The 19,525-nt window shown below is 49.6% G+C and overlaps 1 protein-coding gene across 1 annotated transcript; it reads right to left on the reverse strand.

Moving 5' to 3' along the window:
• Nucleotides 1-442: 442 nt before the first annotated feature.
• LOC136567385 (lymphocyte antigen 6E) lies at nucleotides 443-10,581 on the reverse strand. Its single transcript, XM_066566990.1, has 3 exons — nucleotides 10,453-10,581; nucleotides 6,096-6,215; nucleotides 443-4,970 (listed from the first exon to the last, which is right to left on the reverse strand). The coding sequence occupies exons 1-3, from the start codon at nucleotides 10,502-10,504 to the stop codon at nucleotides 4,762-4,764; spliced, it is 381 nt and encodes a 126-aa protein (XP_066423087.1). The 5' UTR covers nucleotides 10,505-10,581; the 3' UTR covers nucleotides 443-4,761.
• Between the last annotated feature and the right edge of the window lie 8,944 nt (nucleotides 10,582-19,525).

Raw genomic sequence — 19,525 nt, forward strand, 5'->3', positions numbered from 1 at the left:
CGTGCGTCCGTCTGTGTGTCCGGAGGCAGGAGCAGGGCTGGATCCCTGGGAGGGCAGGAAGAGGAGCAGCTGCCCACGGACACCAACACAGGGCCCTTTTTGTGCCCAAAATAGCAGCCCTCTCCCACAAGGAAGAGCACAGGCTCCAAGGCCAAATCCCATCTCCATTCCCAGCAGGGTCACGGGCAAGTCAAGGATATTTATGAGCTATTGAAGGCAAAGACAATCCCTGTTCTTTATCCATCCCCAGGAAGAGATTCCAATGGCCCTGAGATGAAATGAAGGAATTTAACCCTCCTTTCGTCCCTCAGTTTGGTCTGTCCTTTTTATTTTCCAGCCCACAGCCCACAGCCCTGAGCTTGGAATACAATCCAGGCATTTTCCTTCCACACAAAACAAGAGTTAATATCTGGAATATCTGCAGAACCACCCAAAAATCTCCTTCCAAGTGTATATATATTTTTTTTTATTAATTCCATATATTTTTATTAGAGTATAAGAAACAAGATGGAACATACACTTCACTTATACTTAGGTTAATATATTTAAAGGGATGGATGCTTCTTTATCCCATTTATCCTGTTACAATAAAGATAATACACAGTTACAAATCTCACAGATAGGAATTAGTAAAATCAGCATTTCAGGGAAACCACCTCGGATCATCCAACAAAGCTGAAATAAAACGTGCCAACATTTTTTTTTTTTCCTGCAACATTTTATTGGCTTCACGTATTTTCATTTGATGGAACTGGAGGATTAGGGCTGGGAAAAAGTGCTCCCATGGAAAACATTGGACTTGGGAAGCCTCACAAGCCTTTTACTTCTCAATTTCCACGATCAGAGCAAAGCTGGACGAATTAAAACCTTCAATCTGTCTCTGCTGATGATGACTCTCTGCTTTGGGTGCAATTATTTGGTTTAAGGCAGCTCATCTGCCTTGATTTCAGAGATTTGGACTTCAAAGTTCCTCCACCGCGTCTGGCAAAAGCCAGTAGGTGGCAGGACCAACCCAGGGCTTCGCTTCCCCGGGCACCATGGGCATTCCCAAAATGCAAAACTGAGCATTTCTGTTTCCATTCCTGCTCAACAGCCTCAGAGAGGGGTGAAACAACTCCTTCAGGATCAAGGATCCAGAGCCACCTTCCTCCCAAACAGCTGAGACCAACCAGAGCAAGGGAAAGAGCCCTAAACCTCCAGCCATCCAGATGTGCACCACATCTGCTTTTTCCAGAGGGCGCAGATCCTGTAACTCATCCCATGGACACACAGACACCCCGACCAGAGCTTCCCACAGGGGTGGCGGGACCACAGCCTCCTTTTTCACAGCAAATAAAGTCCCTGGGAGACAAATCCCTTCAAAAAAAAAACCCCAACTTGAGCAAACCAACACCAATCCACGACATCCTTGGAGCAGCAAAGCGGATCCTTGGAGCAATAATCAAGCAACTGACCATTCGTTCTCTTGCAGCAAGGAAGTCAGGTCGAGTTTGTGGTTTCCAAAAGAAATTTTGCCCATTAAAAAAACAAAACAAAACAAAAAAAAAACAATTCTCAAAACCAGCTGGAAGAACTGCACTCGTTTTGAAGTCCTTTTCTTGGGCAAACAGCAAACCCCCGGATCCTGCGTGGGAAGCGCTGATGCCACAATGGATTTTGAGCATTTTTAGACAATCCACAAAAATTCGAGCCCTTGGTGTGGTGGTGGGAGATGGCAGCAGCTGCTGGTGAATTACAGCCATTTCCAGAATGGAAGCACTGAAAGCATTTTCTCAGGAACACGCTCCAAAAGTGGGCAGGTATTTCACTTTAGTTCTTAAATTTCAGTAAAAACTCTTCTTGGATATTTTTTGCTTCTAGGGAGCCAAACCTCCTCCCTTCATAACCTCTTGTCTTGTCAGAACAGGTGAATATCTGAGTTTTCTGCTCAGATTTTGATCTCTTCATTTCCACAGTCCACAGAAACACATCCAAAGCACGTCAGGGCTGTCCCAGCACGGCCCTCAAATTCCAAATCCAGCATTTGGATCAACAACCCACCCACCAGTCTGAACACTTCGTAAATCCCATTGTTTTTCCTACTTATTGCCTTATTATTAATTATTTTAATTAACTTTCACCTGCCCATTTTCAGGCCCGGGTTTTACAAAAGATGAGGTTCTCACCAGGTTTGTCATTCTGGGGATTTGGAGGCAAAAAATAAACCTAGAGTAGGACCAGGAATAGTGAGAGTTGGCATGACTGATGAGAAAGTGCTTGGGATTCAACTGTGACAAGCTGTCAACCCCCTCCCTCTCTCAAACACACATGGATCTATCCAAATGTCTTTTTTTGCCAGGAAAAAAAGGAAAGGAAATACTGAAAATATCCCTTTTTTCCATATTCTCGCGTAGAGTACATGGGAAGGAAGAGACAAAAAGAGAGCGAGGAAGAAAAACGAATCTCCTTGTGAAATTTATCCAACCAACCCTCAGCTCACTCCCCTGGCAATTCCATAAATGTTAATTTGCTATTTATTGGGATAAGCAGCCACTGGATGCTCCTCCCACCAGCCTTTGCTCCCTGGCACAACCAAATCCTTGGCAGTGGCCAAGGAACCCCAAGAAAGGAAGGGGATGGCCCTTGGAGGAGACAACCAGGCCTTCAGCCCATGGGGTCATCCAGTGTTACATTGTCAGGATCCTCATAAAAGCATGGATGGACATCAGGACACAGCTGATGGCTTTGAACTTCAGCTCTTTGCTAAAGGTAATCGAGTCCCAAACCAACCCCAAAACCTTTTTCCAGATGGCCAGAAAAGGCAGAGCCTCCCTAAATTCAATGTAGAGTGCTCTGGGTGCCACCTCGTTGTCACAGCGAGTGCTGAGGGACAAACAAACCCAAAAAGTGAGGTTTTGAACCCTTTTGGGAGGAAGGCTGAGGCACAGGGAAGCTGGGGAATATTCATCTCAGTTTAGGAAGTTTTTCCCCAATTTTCCCTGTGCCCCACGTGCATAGCAGAGGTTTGTGGGGCACCTCAGGCCCCAAGGTCCCAGGAGGATGCTTTGTCCAAAGGAAGGCACATCCAAGGACCAGCACAAGTGATGCATTCTTCCCAAATTAACCCCTAAATTGCAGATCGCATCCCAGTGACCCATCCCTCCTGTTGGAAAAGCTGTCATTAACATCTCTGTCCCTTTAATTAAAAGAGGGGGAGAAGGGAGGGGGGGGAGAAAAAACATAAAACCACTTTTGTTACCAACATTTCTGTACAACTGCAAACACCTTTCATTTATCACTACCTGAAGAGGGGGCAGAGATGGAACTGAAAGTTTGTGGAGCTTTTGTTTGGGTTTTGACAGAGGAGAAGCAGGTACAAAGCATGGCTAAAACATGCCAACACCCGCGTTCTGCTGCTAGAAATAGAAGGAAAAAAAAAACCCAGTGCACCTCTGATCAATCAGTGGAAGTGACAAAGAGCTTGAACCTGACAGTTTAAGGCTGAATTCTGGCTTGGTTTGTGGCGAGCAGGTCCACAGGCAAGCAGAGTAGGCAGGACAGAAGACACAGAGAGGGGGGCAGGAGGACACATCTCCCATGGGACAGCTGAGGACTTCTAGGAAAAACCTTGGCAGAACAGCTGGGAAGATCCTGGGAGCAGAGAGACAGCAGATGTGGAAGGTTGGGTGGTGAAGTCACCTCCAGCAGTCCATGGGCACCATCAGGCATTGAAGGTTGGACCTTAAGATCTGGGTATTGACATCTTCTCCTCTGACTCCACCACATTTTTCAGACCTGTTGCCCATTCAGGTATCGTCATTGTGGTGGTCATCATGACAAGTCCAAAGTGGGGAAACTGAGGCACCAAGTCTTTGTAAAATGCAGATTCACTGCAGAGTCCTCCTGCCAGGGTAATTGCTCCGTTAGAGTTGACTCAGACCCCAGACAAACCTGGCATTTATCAGTAAAATGCACCTGGAAAAAGTCATTCCCAAGGGAGGTGGAACAAGCTGGCCCAGAGGTTTTTATCAGACAGCAACAGAGAGGAGATGGATTTGCCGCTCACCGCTGGAAAGGAAGTGGAGATGAAGCACCCAAAAGCTGCTTGAGAAGGTGAGGGACCCTCGTGATGGCACCAACATTGGGATTTTCCGTGAAAGAGTTCCTAATCCCTGGAGCAAGGAAACACACACACGTCCCACCTCAGGTAACAACAGGAGCAAGTTTATTCAGGTCTGGCACTTACAGAACTTGGAAGGACAAGGTACACGGCATTGGTTTTCCAGAAAAGTCAGCCCAGGATCAGAAGAAACGAGACAATTTTATAAAAAGAGACTGCAGCTGCGAGGGGCCAGGAATGTGTCTCCCTTTGGATCGTGCATTCCCTCTGCCTGTGCCACCCATGTGCTGGAGCAGACCTGGTGGTGCTTGGGGTGAATCTGTTCTCAGCAAGTCCCAGCCTGGCTTAACCAACTTTAGAAATTGGGGGGGGGGGGGTGGGAGGGGGATTATTAATAAGTAGAAAAAGCAGAAACCCTTCCAAAATCATCCACCTTGGCGAAGGAGGAGCGAGAGTGCAGCGGGAGACGTCCACAGGAGGAGGAGAACAGCTCAGCCAAACCACCCAGGTCCTCCAACTCGCTTGGAAGAGGCAAAAAAAGTCTGGGAAACAATCACCTTGGAAGCCTGCTGAGAAGTAAGAGGATCTCCTTGCAGACAGCAACAGAGAAGATATTGGCTAACGAGACCCGTGGGAGGGCGGCCCTTCCTCAGGCAGCCCCATCACTGGCGAGCCTGGAGGACGTAGATGAAGCTGAAGAGAATTCCCAAGGCCAGGATGGTGTAGCTGGCTCGGACGCTGCTGGAACCGCTGATGTTGCAGAGGAAGGAGTCGCAGCAGTAAACGGAGGCAGCCGCTATTCCCAGGTTGATCCCGGCGCTGGGGCAGATGGGAGAGCATCCCTTGGAGATGGACTGGCCGGATTTGCCGCCTGGATTTGGGGTGGGGTGGAGAGGAAGGGAAAAAAAGGCAGGTTTAGAATGTGGTTTTTTTTCTGATCGCCTGCTCTGCAAAGGAATTTCAGCGCTGGAAGAGCCAGGGTGGTGCAGCAGGTGGCACAGAGTGGATGAAGTGCTCCGGAGAGGATGAAGTGGTTCTCAGAGACAGGAATCCCAGCCAGCCCATCTTATCAAGGATCACTCGTGATAAGCTCACACAAACACCCCAGAGACCACACAGCACCCCAGGGACACCCCTTTGGATTGGTCAATGCTCAGCCACAACAGCTCCCGTGAGGAATCCCAAAAATTCCCCTTGAGCTTCACTCTGGGGCTCCTCAAGGGAGACAGGGAGCACTGGGGAGACACTTGGGTGCCAAGTCTGCATTTTACAGAGGGGCACAGCCCATGTTAAGAGGAAAGAGGAAACCATTAGCAGTGGGCTACAAAAGGAAGTTTATAAAAGCTCCCAGTCTCTGTTTGCGCACATCTGACCCACCCACGCTGCAGACTTGGGCACGAAATTCCCCCTCTCCTGCCAGGGAGAGCCAGGATGTGCTCTGATTCCTGCAAAGGTTCCAGGAGATCTGCCAGAGCATCCTGCCTCCCTCCCAGCACAGCAGCTGGGAAGAACAGAACCCCCCCCAAATCTCTCCAGGCACTCAGGAAGGAAACCCACAACCCTCCCTTCCCACCTCGTCCACAGAAAGCGAAGCAAAGGTGGGACTGGGGGACAAGAAACCCAAACAGGAGGCAAAAAATCAGCAGGAATAGCAACCCTGGAGCTTCCCACACAGGGAGCCTGCAGCATCCTCCACGCTTTCACTTATTCATCAGCAAACTCCCCGCCCCCAGCCTGAAATTCCCCCCGGACTGGCGGGCATCGGTGCAGGCACGTGGGCTTTAACGTGACTCCTCCTGGCAGCGCGTCCCTCCTCACAATCCCCGTGGGATGGTCCGACACTCAGTTGCTAAGCAGAACTTTCCCTTTTTTTTTTTTTTTCTTTTTTTTTTTTTTTCCCCAACCCAGCCAGAAGAAGGCAAAGCCTCGCTGCAGCCCAGCAGGTGACCCAGGAGAGAAGCCAGGAGGGGCAGGAGGAGGTGCTGTCGCCACTCACCGAGTCCCACGCCGACGTACGTCGTCACGCAGTGGTTTTCATTCTCCCCACACTGGACAGGCGTCAGGCAGGCCCAGTTGGAGGAGGCATCCGAGCAGGAAAAGCAGACGAGCGTGTGGGCTGCAAGAGAAAGGCAAACCTCATTTAGGAGCTGGTGGGAAGATGTCCTCACTTGGAGGTCCCCACCTCTGTCCCACGGGATGTCTCGCATCTGCCCACAGCCACATTTTTTTTGTTTCACTTTTATCAACCTGCAACAGGGGATGTTTTTTCCCAAAAAAAATTGGCCAAGCAAAGGGTTCAAGCCTCGGGGAGGCATTTCAAGCTCTTATCAGCTAAAGCTGATACAACCACAGCCTGGTACTTTCTGTCACCACCCTGTTTGCACCAAGAATGTGCCCGAGCTACAGCTGCCAACTTTACACCAAACTCCAGAGGAGAAATTTTTGAGGTTTGGGCTCGTTCAGCTCAGCCACCATGGATATGGGTGCAAGGGGAGTGGAACTGAATGATCTGAAGTCCCTTCCAAGCAAAACCATTCTGATTTTAAGATTCTGTGACACTGATGAGAAATGCTCCAGGTGTGACCATAGGTTCAAACTTTCCATGACCTGGCTTTGGGCACCAAGATCAGGCCATGCTTGAGCTGCAGCATGAGGTAGAAATGATTTTTCAGCTGCAGAAAGCTCAAGACCTGCAAGACCAGCAGGTGCCCTAGAACTACAGAATCGTGGAATCATTTCAGGAAAAGACCTCTAAGATCTTTGAATCCAGCCATTAACCCAGCACTGCCAAATTCCAGCACTAAACCAAGTCTTTGGGCAACACAGCTGCACAATTTTTTCAACGCTTCCAGAGATGGTGATTCAACCACTGTTCCAAAATTTGACCAGTGAAGAAATTTTTTTCCTCATTTCCAAACTAAACCTCCCCTGGAGCAACTTGAGGCCATTTAAGGCTTATCCTACAGCAGCAGGATGGATTTGCTGGCCCCCATCCCTCATCCTTCACAAAGAGGAATGATTGGAAAACAGCATTTGGGGTGGGAAATGGTTGTGGAGACAGCCTGGACCAGAGACTCAGCAAGGCCACGGGCACTTTGATCTCTGTATTTTACACACAAGAGCATCACATCCACGCTGCAATTGTTGACCTACATATGCAGACAGATCAGGTCTGTTCCCAATCTTCCATGGGCTCGGGATTTTGGAGCTCCCAGGCAGCCCTTCCACGAGGCACTGCCTTTCCCTTTCCATATTTATGGGATGCAAAACAGAGTGGGGGCAGATTGAGGGTGGGAAGTGTGAGCCAGCCCCATGGATTATCAAAAATCACAGAATGGTTTGGGTGGGGAAGGCAGCTTCAGGATCATTCAGTTCCAACCCTCTGCCATGGGCAGGGACACCTTCCACTATCCCAGGTTGCTCCAAGCCCCATCCAGCCTGGCCTTGGGCACTCCCAGGGATGGGGCAGCCACAGCTTCTCTGGGAAACCTGTGCCAGGGCCTCACCACCCTCACAGGGAAAAATTTCTTCCCAATACCCAACCTAAACCTACTCTCTCTTTCAGTTTGGACCCATTCCTGCTTGTCCTATCCCTCTCCAGCTTTCTTATAGACCCCCTTGGAATATTTTCCTAAGGAATTGAAGCAGGGGAAGCCCTGGGAGAGCTCTCTGAGGCACAGCAGTTACTGACATGGATATTTTGAAGAATTATTATTTTGACAATTATTGCTCAGCATCTGTCCCACTCTGCCACAGGACTGTTCTTCTCATTCCTGTTTCTCTCAGGAAAATAAAAGGCTTCTACAAGAAAAATGAGAAAAAAAAATAACAATTGCTCTCGGAGGAATGACTTTTGAGCAGCCACAGCCGAGGAGGGGAAAGAAAACAAAATATAATCTCAAAGAAACAGATTAAAGTGGGTTAGTGGGAGATCCTGAATGTCACAGCAGAGCAGCCAAGTCTCTGCTTTGGAATGAAAGCCAAGACCACAAACCCCCCAAGCAGGAATTTCCTGGACTGGCTCACGCACCCTCCGAGGATCCTCACTCTGGAAACAACCCCCATAACAAACCCGGGTTACCTGAGCACACCAAGGCAGCCACCACAACCCACAGCACCGGGATTACAGGGCCACCAGCTGAGTCAAAACCTCCAGGAGAGATTCCTTCGTTTAGGAAACGGGGAGGAGGAGGATGGGACCAGCCACTGAGTCACTGCCCCTCGCTGGGCTCAGTGGCCACAACTCCAAGTGGGACCTCGGAGTGAAGCCCAGCTCTGCTGCCAAGTCTCAGGTGACCTGTCCCAAACTCTTTACCTCACAACCACCCCGAGGAGGTGAATTGACTCATCCCAGGAATCTTCAGCAATCAGGAATGAAGTGGATTACAGGCTTCCTGCAGGTATTCTGGCAGGACAGATGTCCCCATGTGTGTTTGGTCACTGCACTGAAGGCGCTGAGTGGTGCAATGCCCTTCGTTTAAGGTTCCAGAAGCAAACACACCAGAAATCTTTGGACATGACATAAAAGTGCTGTTGGGCATGAAATTCTCTGCCACGTGACTTAATCTCCGCTCCTGCCACTGCCTGTCCTACCTGTCCCCGTGTTTTTCATTGTCACACCTACCCATTACCCCTTGTCTGAACAGAAGAAAAAAAAAAATCCTTCCAGGAGAGGCAGAGTTTAAGAAAGGAAATATTCAGGCACTTTCTGCCCCAAGAAAACACCCACTGCAGAGTTATGAGAGCACAAATAGGCTGAGTGGTTTAGACAAAAGGCACAAGAGGGGTGGCAGAAATAATTTCATGCAGCTGTAGACGGAGCAAAGAGTTGGAGCTCAAGGTTACAAGAAAAGAAATAAAAGGGGGAAAAAAAAATCACAAGACTGAACAATGCAAAAGCGAAGCCTTGTTTTCATCAGTGGAAGAATTCATGTGTTTATTTGATCGCTGCTTAGCTTCTGGGAGGAACAAAGAGCTACCAAAACAGAGCAGGGCATTTGGGGGAATTCCTAGAGATAAGGGGTTGAATCATTCTTGCAAAGACACGGGGGGAAAAGGCCTTTAAAAGCCCACTTTGGAGCTCACTAGCACCCGGAAAATGCTGTTGCATCGGCAGTTTTCCCATTCAGCCCCGATGTCGCTTTTCCATTCTCTTAGGCAAAATCCTTATCAAGATCCACAGGCAATATCTTTGAGCAGGAGGTAAAGCTTTTCTGTGAAATCCCCCCAGGACACGCTGGAAGTGTTTGGGGATAAAACCACCTGCAGCAAACCCTTTTGCCTGGATAAAAACTTAACTTTTAAAGCTGAAGGGGTTGTGCTTTTTTTTTTTTTGGGGGGGGGGGGGGATGAAACCCTTTACTGCCTTGGCCTTGACCGCTGGAACTGAGCCCAAGCCAGCTGGGCTCTGTCGGAGACCCAATGCTTTAATCTCCAGTTGCTTCCCGGATCCCACTGGGAGGGAGGAATTGGAAAGGGACGCAAACAGCCGATTTCATCTCAGCGGTGCCCTCAAAAAAAAAAACAAGAACGGACCCTGTTTGCTGAGCAGGGGCTGGGAGAGCTCAGAACTCTCCCGTTTGGCTCTTTGTTAGGTTTCTCTCGTATGGGAACGATACGTGGTTTCGCACGGCCCCAAGGAGTTTGGAATAGTAAGGAATGGAGTCCGTGGGGAAGGAGGGGATGGCAGGCCCTGCGACTTGGGCAACTTGGCAGCTAAACACACAGCAACAGGAACCGCGTTCTCCCCAGGCTCGGCAGCAGCCCCTCACAGGGCATTGTCCCCTTAGGGGTCATTGCTCCCCGAAGGATGCTCCGAGGGGGCAGCAGGAGCCAGAATCACGAGTGGCTCTGCCCTGACTTCGCTCCATCAGCCATTGCCGGGGCTGGGCTGCCTCTCCCCTCCACCCCCCTTCCCCCTCGGCTGCATCTCAGCCCATCCCAGCGCCGTTATCCCGGCCGGCTGCGCCGAAAAGGGGGAGCGGAGCCGGCCCTGCTCTTTGTTCGAGCTGCAACTGGGAAAAGCTCCAGCACATCCACCCGCACAGCCGGAGATGGTCACCTATTCATACAGGCGGGGCAGACCTGAAGTTCCTGCTTCAGGAGGAACATTGCTGCGAGGCACGTCTTGGGAAGACACCCCCGCATCCCGCTCCGAACCATAACGCGGCTCAGCGCTGTGCCCCCGACCCCTTTTCAACCCTTATATCCCCCAAAAACCTCCAACTTCCACAGCCTACCCTGCCACAAGCATCGCTCCCCCAAGCCCCAATTTGCTCTCTAACGCAGGGCTGGCGAGGGACCGGGGGACCTGCGGGGCAGGCGATGGTGGTGGGGACATCTCCTTTCCTTACCTCTCTCCACGCACAGCACCGCGGCCAGCACAGCGAGCAGGAGCGCCTTCATGGTGCGGACGATGTGGCCGGAGAGATGCGCAGGGCGGCTGGAGGAGCGCAGGGCTGGCGGCAGGGCCGGGCGCCGGGGGTGGGGAAAGGGCGGCGGCTCCGCCCCGCGGGCCGGGCCCGGCCCCCGCGCCGCCTCCCCCCTCCGCCTCCCCGGCCACGCCTTGTTTCGTTTCCCCGCTAGGGAGAACCGGGGCCGGGAAAGGGGCGCTGGGAAGTGCGTGTCGGCGTGGTAGCGGCTGGCCGAGGGGGAACAGAGCCAGCTTTCCCCTAGCCGTGCCCCAAGAGGCTTTTTCCAGCGCTCTTTCGGGTCCCCTCTGTTTCCCTGAAGGAGGAGACGGGAGTAGGGGGCTGCCTCTGTGCTGAACCCCACTCATCCAAGTCAAATCCTTCCAAGTCAGCTTATTCTGGGATTCCGTGATTCTCTTGACTCCCTCTACCCACAGGACCTGCTGATTTCCTGCCTCACTTCCCTCCTCCGTGCATCTCCTCTCACAGATCCCCTGAGCAGCATACACACACATCGTCCTCCACACATTCCAAACCACCCTGTACTCACACATTCCCTGTATCCAGGGCTCCCTGCATGGATCTCCTGCAGGCAAGACTCCCCCAGATACAGAACCTGTCCCTGCATTCAACACCCCCTCTGCAGGTCTGACCCCTCTGCACGCTCAGCCCCCGCTCACGATCCAAGCACATAAAGAACCAACTCCCCCATCTGTTGACCAGAGCCTAAATTGGATTAGACATACAGGATTGGGAAGCTTGAAGAGCCCAGCAGCTGGGGTGGTATGGGACAGCCTGGGCTGCTTGGCAGGATGAGTCTTCAGACTGTAAATAAGTCCCCTGATGTTGGAGTGTCCCAAATTCAGTAGGTCCCATGGAAATAACTAAATCCTCTAGGAAATGAGCTGCAGGAGGGGCAGCGGGGGAGGGCCCCTGTGAAACTGGCTGTCAGGAAAGCTTGGCAATGGAGGATAAGGCTGGTGAGCCAGCAGGAAACAAGCAGGCTTGACAAACTCTGTGCCACAGATGGGTTTAATTCTGCAGAGTCAGCATTTCTTGGCGAATGCATCTGTCAGGAGAAATTCCGGCTCCTGTCTTGTCGGAGGCATTCAGAGCACTCTGCTTGGGAAGCAAACCCATGCCTGCAAACCCCTGCTTCCCTTTTCTTTCCCATGGCTCAGTTTTATTTGTCACTGCCAGGTATTCTAGCAGGAACTGACTTCCGAGCAGTTTCTGTGGTCTCATGTCTTCCTCTGGAACAGGCTGCTGGGACAAACCAAATACTAAAACAACTGGGAAGTTTCAGCTTTGTGGTAACTTGAGAAAACATAATTCAGACACATTTACAAAACCCCTGTTTTATACAGGCTGAGGAAGTAGATTTTGGTCGGATATTGGGAAGGAATTCTTCCCTGTGAGGGTGGTGAGGCCGTGGCACAGGTTTCCCAGAGAAGCTGTGGCTGTCCTAAACCTGGAAGTGTCCAAGGCCAGGTTGGATGGGGCTTGGAGCAACCTGGGATAGTGGGAGGTGTCCCTGTCCATGGCAGGAGGCTGGAACTGAGTGATCTTTAAGTTCTTTTCCAACCCAGATTAAGGATTTTTATGTTACACTCTCCTCATCCCCAGGATCTACAGCTTCCAGGATTTCTCCAACACTTCAATTTAACATTATCAGCCCCATTTTTTTTTTCCCCGAAGAGGGTCTGTCTGCTGATAAGAAGGAACAGGGAGGACCTAAGAGTCACAGAGGTCACAACCCAGCACGGGATCTGGAGTCATCCCGATACTGCTGGAATGGCTGGGCGGGGACAGCACTAATGACAGGATGCTGCAAAAGGAAGAGGTGACCAGAGCCACCAAGGACCAGTTTTCTGTGGTGGGAATTACACCAGGTGAGGAAGGAAGCCCTTCTGAGAACCTGGTGATCCTTTTGGGTCCCTTCCAACTGAGGGTATTTTATATTCTGTGGCCTAAGATCATCTCCCAGCTGCTCCCCAAGGTTGTTGTATGGGACAGACTCAACACAGCAACTCTGCCGGCAAAGATTTCTGTTCTAGTCCAGCCCACAAAACACTGCCCTGAGTGCTCCAGCCTCTTCTTGCAAGTTTGGAGGTCACTGGAGGACTTTATTGAACCATTGGCTTAATATTGTGAGAGCAAAGCCAAAAAGTATTTCTTCACAAAAAGAAGGGTGAAGCAAGAGAGGCAGCAGGGGTAGAGTCCAGCACCAGGAATGTGACACATGCTGGGAAAAGGTGGAGACAGCTATAAAAACACACTTGAGGGAGAAGGAGTTAAAGAGGTGGCTGGATCAGAGGGCAAACTGGTGCTGGGGTAAATACTTCATGGTTGTGGCATGCTGGGGAGGAATGGGTACAGTTAAAATCAGGAAATTATGAGTGTGACAGGACCCTTGATGGGTGGGGGCAGCAGAGATGGTGCAGAAATTAAACCTAGACTAACTAGGCCTGCAAGGGTTTGATGTTGAACAGGCACTAGATGAGTTAAAGCTTGTAACTGAGGGTCAGTAAAAGCTTGCTCAGCTTCAGGTGGGACACAGAGAGGTTCTTTCCCCACCCACGCTTCTGTTTCAGGGTTTGTGTGAGACTTCCTGGGCCTGGCTGTGCATGTGAGGCACCAAAACCCCAGAGGAATTTGCAAATGAGACGTTTCCCCGTCAGTGGAGCAGAACTGCTCAAACAGCTTTCCTCCAATGACACAGGAAGGGGACAGAGACCTTTTTTTTTTTTTTTTTCCCCAGTAATTGCATCATGCTCTGGAGTTGGGAATTGTTCAGCTGTTCAGATTTCTTCCAGAGTTGGAACTGCTCTGTGACAGAGTCCTGCCTCACCTGCCAAAATGTGGAGAGGAGTGGGAGGACATGAGAGAGCAGGAACCCAGCACCTCCATCCTTGCTGCTTCCTCTCATCCCCAAAATTCTCTTTTTCCAGAGCACTTTGCTGCCACAAAATGCTTTTCCAGGTGCTGGCACGGCCCCCCAGACTCTATGGAATGCTGGAGCTGGAATTCTATCCCTGGAATCCCCGGAATTCCTGCTCCCACCATCCTGCTGGATGAGAGGCCCGACTCCATATCCCAGCCCTTCCTCCTCATCCCACCCTGGACGTTTCCCCTCCTGAAATCCCTCCTGATCTCTCTGGGTCAAAGTTGTCCAGGACACCCTCAGGATCACATTTGGAGCACCCAAGGATGCTCCAGACATAGCTTTTTCCGTGGGCAAACCAAGCTGCAGGTTATTCTTTGCTGCCTGTGGTGCCAAACAGGTCACTGTCCTCTACCCCACCTCTGCTGCATCCTGTGGGGAAAAATTGAGATTTCTCTCAGGTAGCCTCTGAGATTCCTGAAAATTCCTGAAATAAAGGTGCCCAAAGAGATCTTTGGGCCGCACCATTTATTATATTTTTTTACAGATAAAGGAATAAAACCTTTATCTGCCCCCCCCCCCCCCAACCACAACCTGCAGTCAGAATCTGGCTGTCAGGTGGATGAAGTTTCACTTCTGGCTGACATCCACATTTCCTTTTCCCTTCTCTCCCCAAGCCTAAGGTGAAAGTGGATTGCTGTCTGGTGAGGCTCAGCTGGTGTTGGAATTCTCACACTTCCTCCTTCCAAAGTCTGTGTGAGTCACCCTCAGCCGTGCTTGTTTTAGGCTTTTGACAGGAAAACAACTGTGACTCTTTAAGATCTTGTTTCTCAGGCAAAAAACTTTTTAATTTCCCTGAGCAGTCTCAGTAGGGCCCTCCTCAGACTGTGCCCATGGCTCCAGGAGCCCCCTTTAAGCTCAAGCTTAACCCTTTAGTCCCTGTGAGTGTCCCCATCTCCAGCCACGTCCTGGATGACCTTGACCATGTGCTGGGGTTTGTCTCCATCTGTTTCTGGCCCCAGGTTGTGACTTTTAGGGTTGGAATTGCTGATCCTTTTGTTCTTCCAACCCAGGGTATTTCATGATTCTCTTCTCCAACACTAATCCTTAATTATATCATGTCTATCCCTGTCTCCAGGCCTAATTCTGTCTCCTGGGTGAACTCTGGACTCATTTTACAGCTTTTTTTTTCCCCAATCCTGGCCTTTTTTTTGTGCCATCAAAGGTTCTGGGCCATCCACAAAATTGTCTGGGCACCTCCTCTCCCACAACAGGGGCCTCATCTCCAGGTTTTTTGGGGTATGAAGAGGCTTTTCAGTCCTTTCCCTTACTCCTTCCACCAAAAAAAAAGCACTTTTCTGTGGGCAAGGAATTCACCAGGCTCCAAGGAGGCAATACAAAAATATGCTGAAGCTGTAGGCAAGGTGATAGACTTATGGAGGTTTGTAGTGGAAATGTTAAACTTGGTGTAAAAAAATAGGAATGGGAATGTGTGGAATATCCAGAAGAAGCAGCAGAGCAAAAGGTAAAAGGAAAAGCATTTGCTGAGTGCCTGTGTTCATTCAGAAGTAGAGAAAGAACAAGCTGACCTTGGATAGGAAACTCCAGAGGACTAAGAGCAGGGTGGGAGCCATAAAATGCCCAGATAAAGTAAACAACAGGGCTGGAATATTCAGGAATCTCATGTCAAACGGGGAAAACGAAACAGAAAGTGAGCAAAGACAGCATTGTCTCACCAAAAGCTGTAAAAAACAAGTCCAAATTTGGGGTTTTTTTTTTGCTCTGCCTTTCACCTTTTACTTTCCCCTTGTGCTCAGCCTTAAAGGCACAAGGAGAGTTGCAGGGCTTTCATCTTTTTTGGCTGCTGGTGGCACAGAATTGACACGGGACAGATGATCTGGGCACACCCACACTGGTGCTTGTGACCCAATGAAATCCACGAGGAAGAGTGTGAAAGGCAAAATCCACCTTCTCCAAGATTTTTTATATTATCAAATATAAAATCTCTTCTCTCTTCTCCCCAAATATCTCATGGGGAGTTTTATTCCTCCGGTTTCCTGTGACTGCAGAAGGGAGTTTCTCATTCCCAGGAGCAGCATCTGCTCGTTATCTAATTGCTGATTAACATCAAATTCTGCATCCTGGAGCTGCAGGCAGGTCCCAGGTGAGCTGTTGTGAGCACTGGGCACAGAGCCAGGGCTTGTTCCTGCCTCTCCTGGACCAAGGAAAATTGTACCCCTGGCACCCCCAGTTCTTTGTGCTGAATTTAAGGACTTGCCTGAGGAAGGATTCAGCTGGAAAATGGGGAAACCGTGATTCCTATGCAGAGCTCTCTCTGCCTTCTGCCTCAGCACTGCTTTAATGTTGACTGAAATCCTGGGATCCCTGGAGCTGGGCATCCTTTGGAGTGAAAATTCCTGCATGGAAGTTCTTTCCACATCACTGGAAGAGCTTTGGGTCATTTTTGCTGTTCAGCCTTTGTCTTGGAGCAACCCGATCTCGTGGAAGGTGTCCCTGCTCATGGCCAGAGTGGTTGGAACAAGATCTTTTGCTCCCTTCCCACCTAAACGAGATCTTTTGGTCCCTTCCCACCCAAAACATTCCATGGTTCCGTGATGAAGCAAAACCCAGCCCTGAACACCCCAATTCTGCTCTGGTGGAGGGAACCAGCTCCACATGGGAATGACAGAAAGGTGACAGAGAGAGGCAGGAATGGGAATGACCAGGAATGAGTTCATTCTCCAGCCCCAGTGGAGACACGGAGGAGACGCTGAGAGCAGAGTTTTTCCATGCTTTGATGAATCCTAATTATGGTACTAAAGCTGCTGCTTCTGGAGGCAGTTTTCCAGCGCTTCACCCTACTTTGGATGCCAGGAATTCCTTCTGATCCTATCAAAAATCCTCTTTGCTGCTGCGTCAACCCCAGCACAAAAAGTGGGAAGAACAAAGCAGCCCGAGCCTTCCATTTGGAGGATCTGGAAGGTTCTCATCCCATCACACTCCACTTCACACTTCCCAGTGCAATCTGTAAGATTTTTCCATGGAGTGCAGAATTCCAGCAGGGCTTTGTTTCACAGTTTTTCCCAAAGTTTGACACGTGTTAAACTTGTGATCCAGCACATCTTCTTTTCCTGCCAGATTGCTGCAAGGGAGATTCCCTCATCCCATATTTGTGCCACATTAACTGGAGAGCTTTTTGTGCTTGTCCTTCCTAAATTACACCCTCTTTTCTCAACCTACCACTTACATTTACTGGAATCACCCAGAATTCTCCTGTTTGCAGATTCTCTCAGGTCGTCAGCCGTGAGCTCAGTGAATTTATTGTCTAATACATCATCCAAACCAGCAATTAAAACTTTGCATCATCCCAGAGCCAAGAGGAGCCTTTTAGTGGATCGTTCCAGCCTGACAGCAAATTTGTTGGCTGTGGTTTGCTCGTGATTTCAGCCTGACTGGGTTTCCTTGGTTTTGCTTCTGAGCCCATCACGTCACAGTGTGCCAAAAGCTTTATTAAGGCTGAGCTGTGTGACAGGTACCACTTTTGCCCTCACAGATTTTGTTATCTTCTCACAGCGAAGGATATCACCCACCTGTCACAAAATCCTCGCTGATCATGCCTGCCTCCTTGATAACCCCTGCACTGTTGATTGATGATTTATTTCAGAGCTTTTTTTCCCCCACTCTTGGTTTGGCTGCTCTGTGTGTCCCTATGCCCTTTATAATAATGGGTTATTTCCACATTTCTTCATGGAAAGGCTTTGGAGGTGGCACTCAGTGCTCTGGTCTGGTTGACAAGGTGAGGTTTGGTCACAGGTTGGACTCAATGATCTTGGAGGTCTTTTCCAACCTAAATGAGTCTGTGATTTGTTGTTACCCAGTCTCCCAAAACACCCAAATCTCCCTGTTGCAAAGAAACGGGAGCAGGAGAAACAGGCTGGGTTTGGTAGCTGTGATGCATTTCTTTTCCCAGTTTTCCTGGACACCACTTTGGCTGACAACCCCCCACTGATTTGCATATTTACATAGAAAACACTAATTTTATTCACTTTTGATGTGTTAATTAGTTCATCTCATTAATATCTGTGGCAGCAAAGTGGCTCTTGCTGTTGTGTTTGATGTGGTTGTGTCTCCACACCTGTTTTCCCTCTTACTCCACACGTGGAAGCACAAACACAACTCCTGACTCTGCAAGTGCAGCTCAGAGTTGTGGCATTGGAAAAACAAATCCTACACTGAGGCTCCAAGAATCACCTGGAATTCTTCTCCCAGACAGCTCAGCCTGGAGAGCAGCAGCACCCAAACCTCACACTGGAAAAGGGAAATGGGACTGATTCAATCCATGGGGGAAAAAAGGAGATTTAGGCTTTGCCTAAAGCTGAGCCACAGAAGCCTTGATCTACCTGCACCTTCCTCCAGCCCAGGGAAGGGAGGAACCAGTTTAGAAAAGGAGCTGTGACTTCATAATCAGCCCATTCCTCACCTCCAATCAAGAAGGAGAGTTTTAAATTGTCCCTCTTCCTTCTTTATTTGAAAGAGTTACAGCAATCTTCCACTCAAAGGATCAGTGGCGACAAAGTCCATCCAGAATTCCCTCCTCCAGATTTACTTTTCCGTGACCTTCAGCTCCCACAACTGGGAGCTTTCAGTCCAGGAGCTAGGTGGGTGGACAAGACAAGGAGTAAATCCTGTTAAACACAATCCCTTCGCCTCCAGAGAATCAGTCGGGATAATCCCAGCTACTTCAGCTGCTTTGGCATCCAGAAATTCCAGGAAGAGAAAGAGTTCCTCTAAATTTGTAGACAATTGTAGGAAACCACTCTCACTTGACCTTCTGGCAGCACACTTGGACTGCCATGGTGAAAACTGGGGGAAAAGCTGGGAGTAAGGGTCTGCAAAAGACCAGGATAAAGTTCGTTCTCCCTCCTGAAGGTGTCCATCCTGGTTCCTCACACCCTCACTGGACTTATCTCAACCCTCCACTTGTTCCTTCCCCTCCAGATGGTCTCTCCGCCAAGATTTTGCTTTCTCGTGTCCAGTAAAACTGAGATACAAATTGCTCCTTCTACTTCCTCGTTCTCCTGCCAATATGACAGGTGGTAAAACAATAACAGCTTTGGCCTGGATCTCAACTTTCTTGGAGTTTTTTTAAAAGCACCTGAGGCCCAGCAGGGAAAAACTGTGCAGGGTAGGGAGGACTTGCTCCTGGAGGAATTGCTCCTGGGACTGGGATGCAGCACAGCCACCACAGCCCTACCAGTGCCTGCCCTGAGCAGCTGGACATCTCTTCCTTCTTTTTGGTTTAAAAACTTGTTCTTCCCCTTCTCCATCCTAACTTTCCTTCCCTTTTGAGTTTGTGTTTGGTGAGAGAAAATTAACGGCAGGTTCTGCTGTTGATTTGGTCTTTTGACATCTGTCATCTCCAGGCACAGCTCAGTGGGGTGTCAGCGTCCTCTTGTCCCTGCCCACCACTGTGGTGTCACCTCCTTAATTTCCTTCGTTTCCCCTCCATCCCTTAAACAAAATATTTAAAACCAGTCACCAGATCCAGAGCTCACAGCACAAAGCTTGATGCGGAATCTTTTGTCCTCCTGGAAAACTGAAATCCAGGCGCTCTGAAATGCCTCAAAAATCCACATGTGCAACCAAAATAACCCAGCAGAGTTCCAGGGCAATGCTTCAGAGAAAGCAAAGATCTCATTTAACCATCAAACACAACAAAAAAAAAAAAAAACCCGACACCCTTCAATTGTTTGGACCAGCTCTGGTTTCTCCCAGGACACAGCTGAGCTAGGGATGCCGCCAGCTTTTCCTTTTCTCTTTTTCTTTTTTTTTTTTTTATTTTTTTTCTGTGTGTTTTCCAGGAATGGGAGCTTGCAGCTGGGGCTGTGACCCAAGAAGCTCTGAGCTGTTTGTGTGAGTCCCTGGCTGGCTGCCCTCCTTCTTCTCTGTGACACCCTCAGGCCTCCTACAGAGCTTTTCTGTGTCCCCTCAGCTGCAGCTCCTGCGGGGAGAGGAGGGAGCGGAGAGCATGGAGGGCAGAACCAAACAAAGCTCAACACAATCGATGGTTTCTCTGCCAGGAACGTGGCTCTGTAGAAAGGCTCTCACAGCCTCTGAATGACAGGGATTGGT

Source organism: Molothrus aeneus, chromosome 1 (genome assembly GCF_037042795.1).
Source record: "Molothrus aeneus isolate 106 chromosome 1, BPBGC_Maene_1.0, whole genome shotgun sequence".
NCBI classification, from domain to species: domain Eukaryota; kingdom Metazoa; phylum Chordata; class Aves; order Passeriformes; family Icteridae; genus Molothrus; species Molothrus aeneus.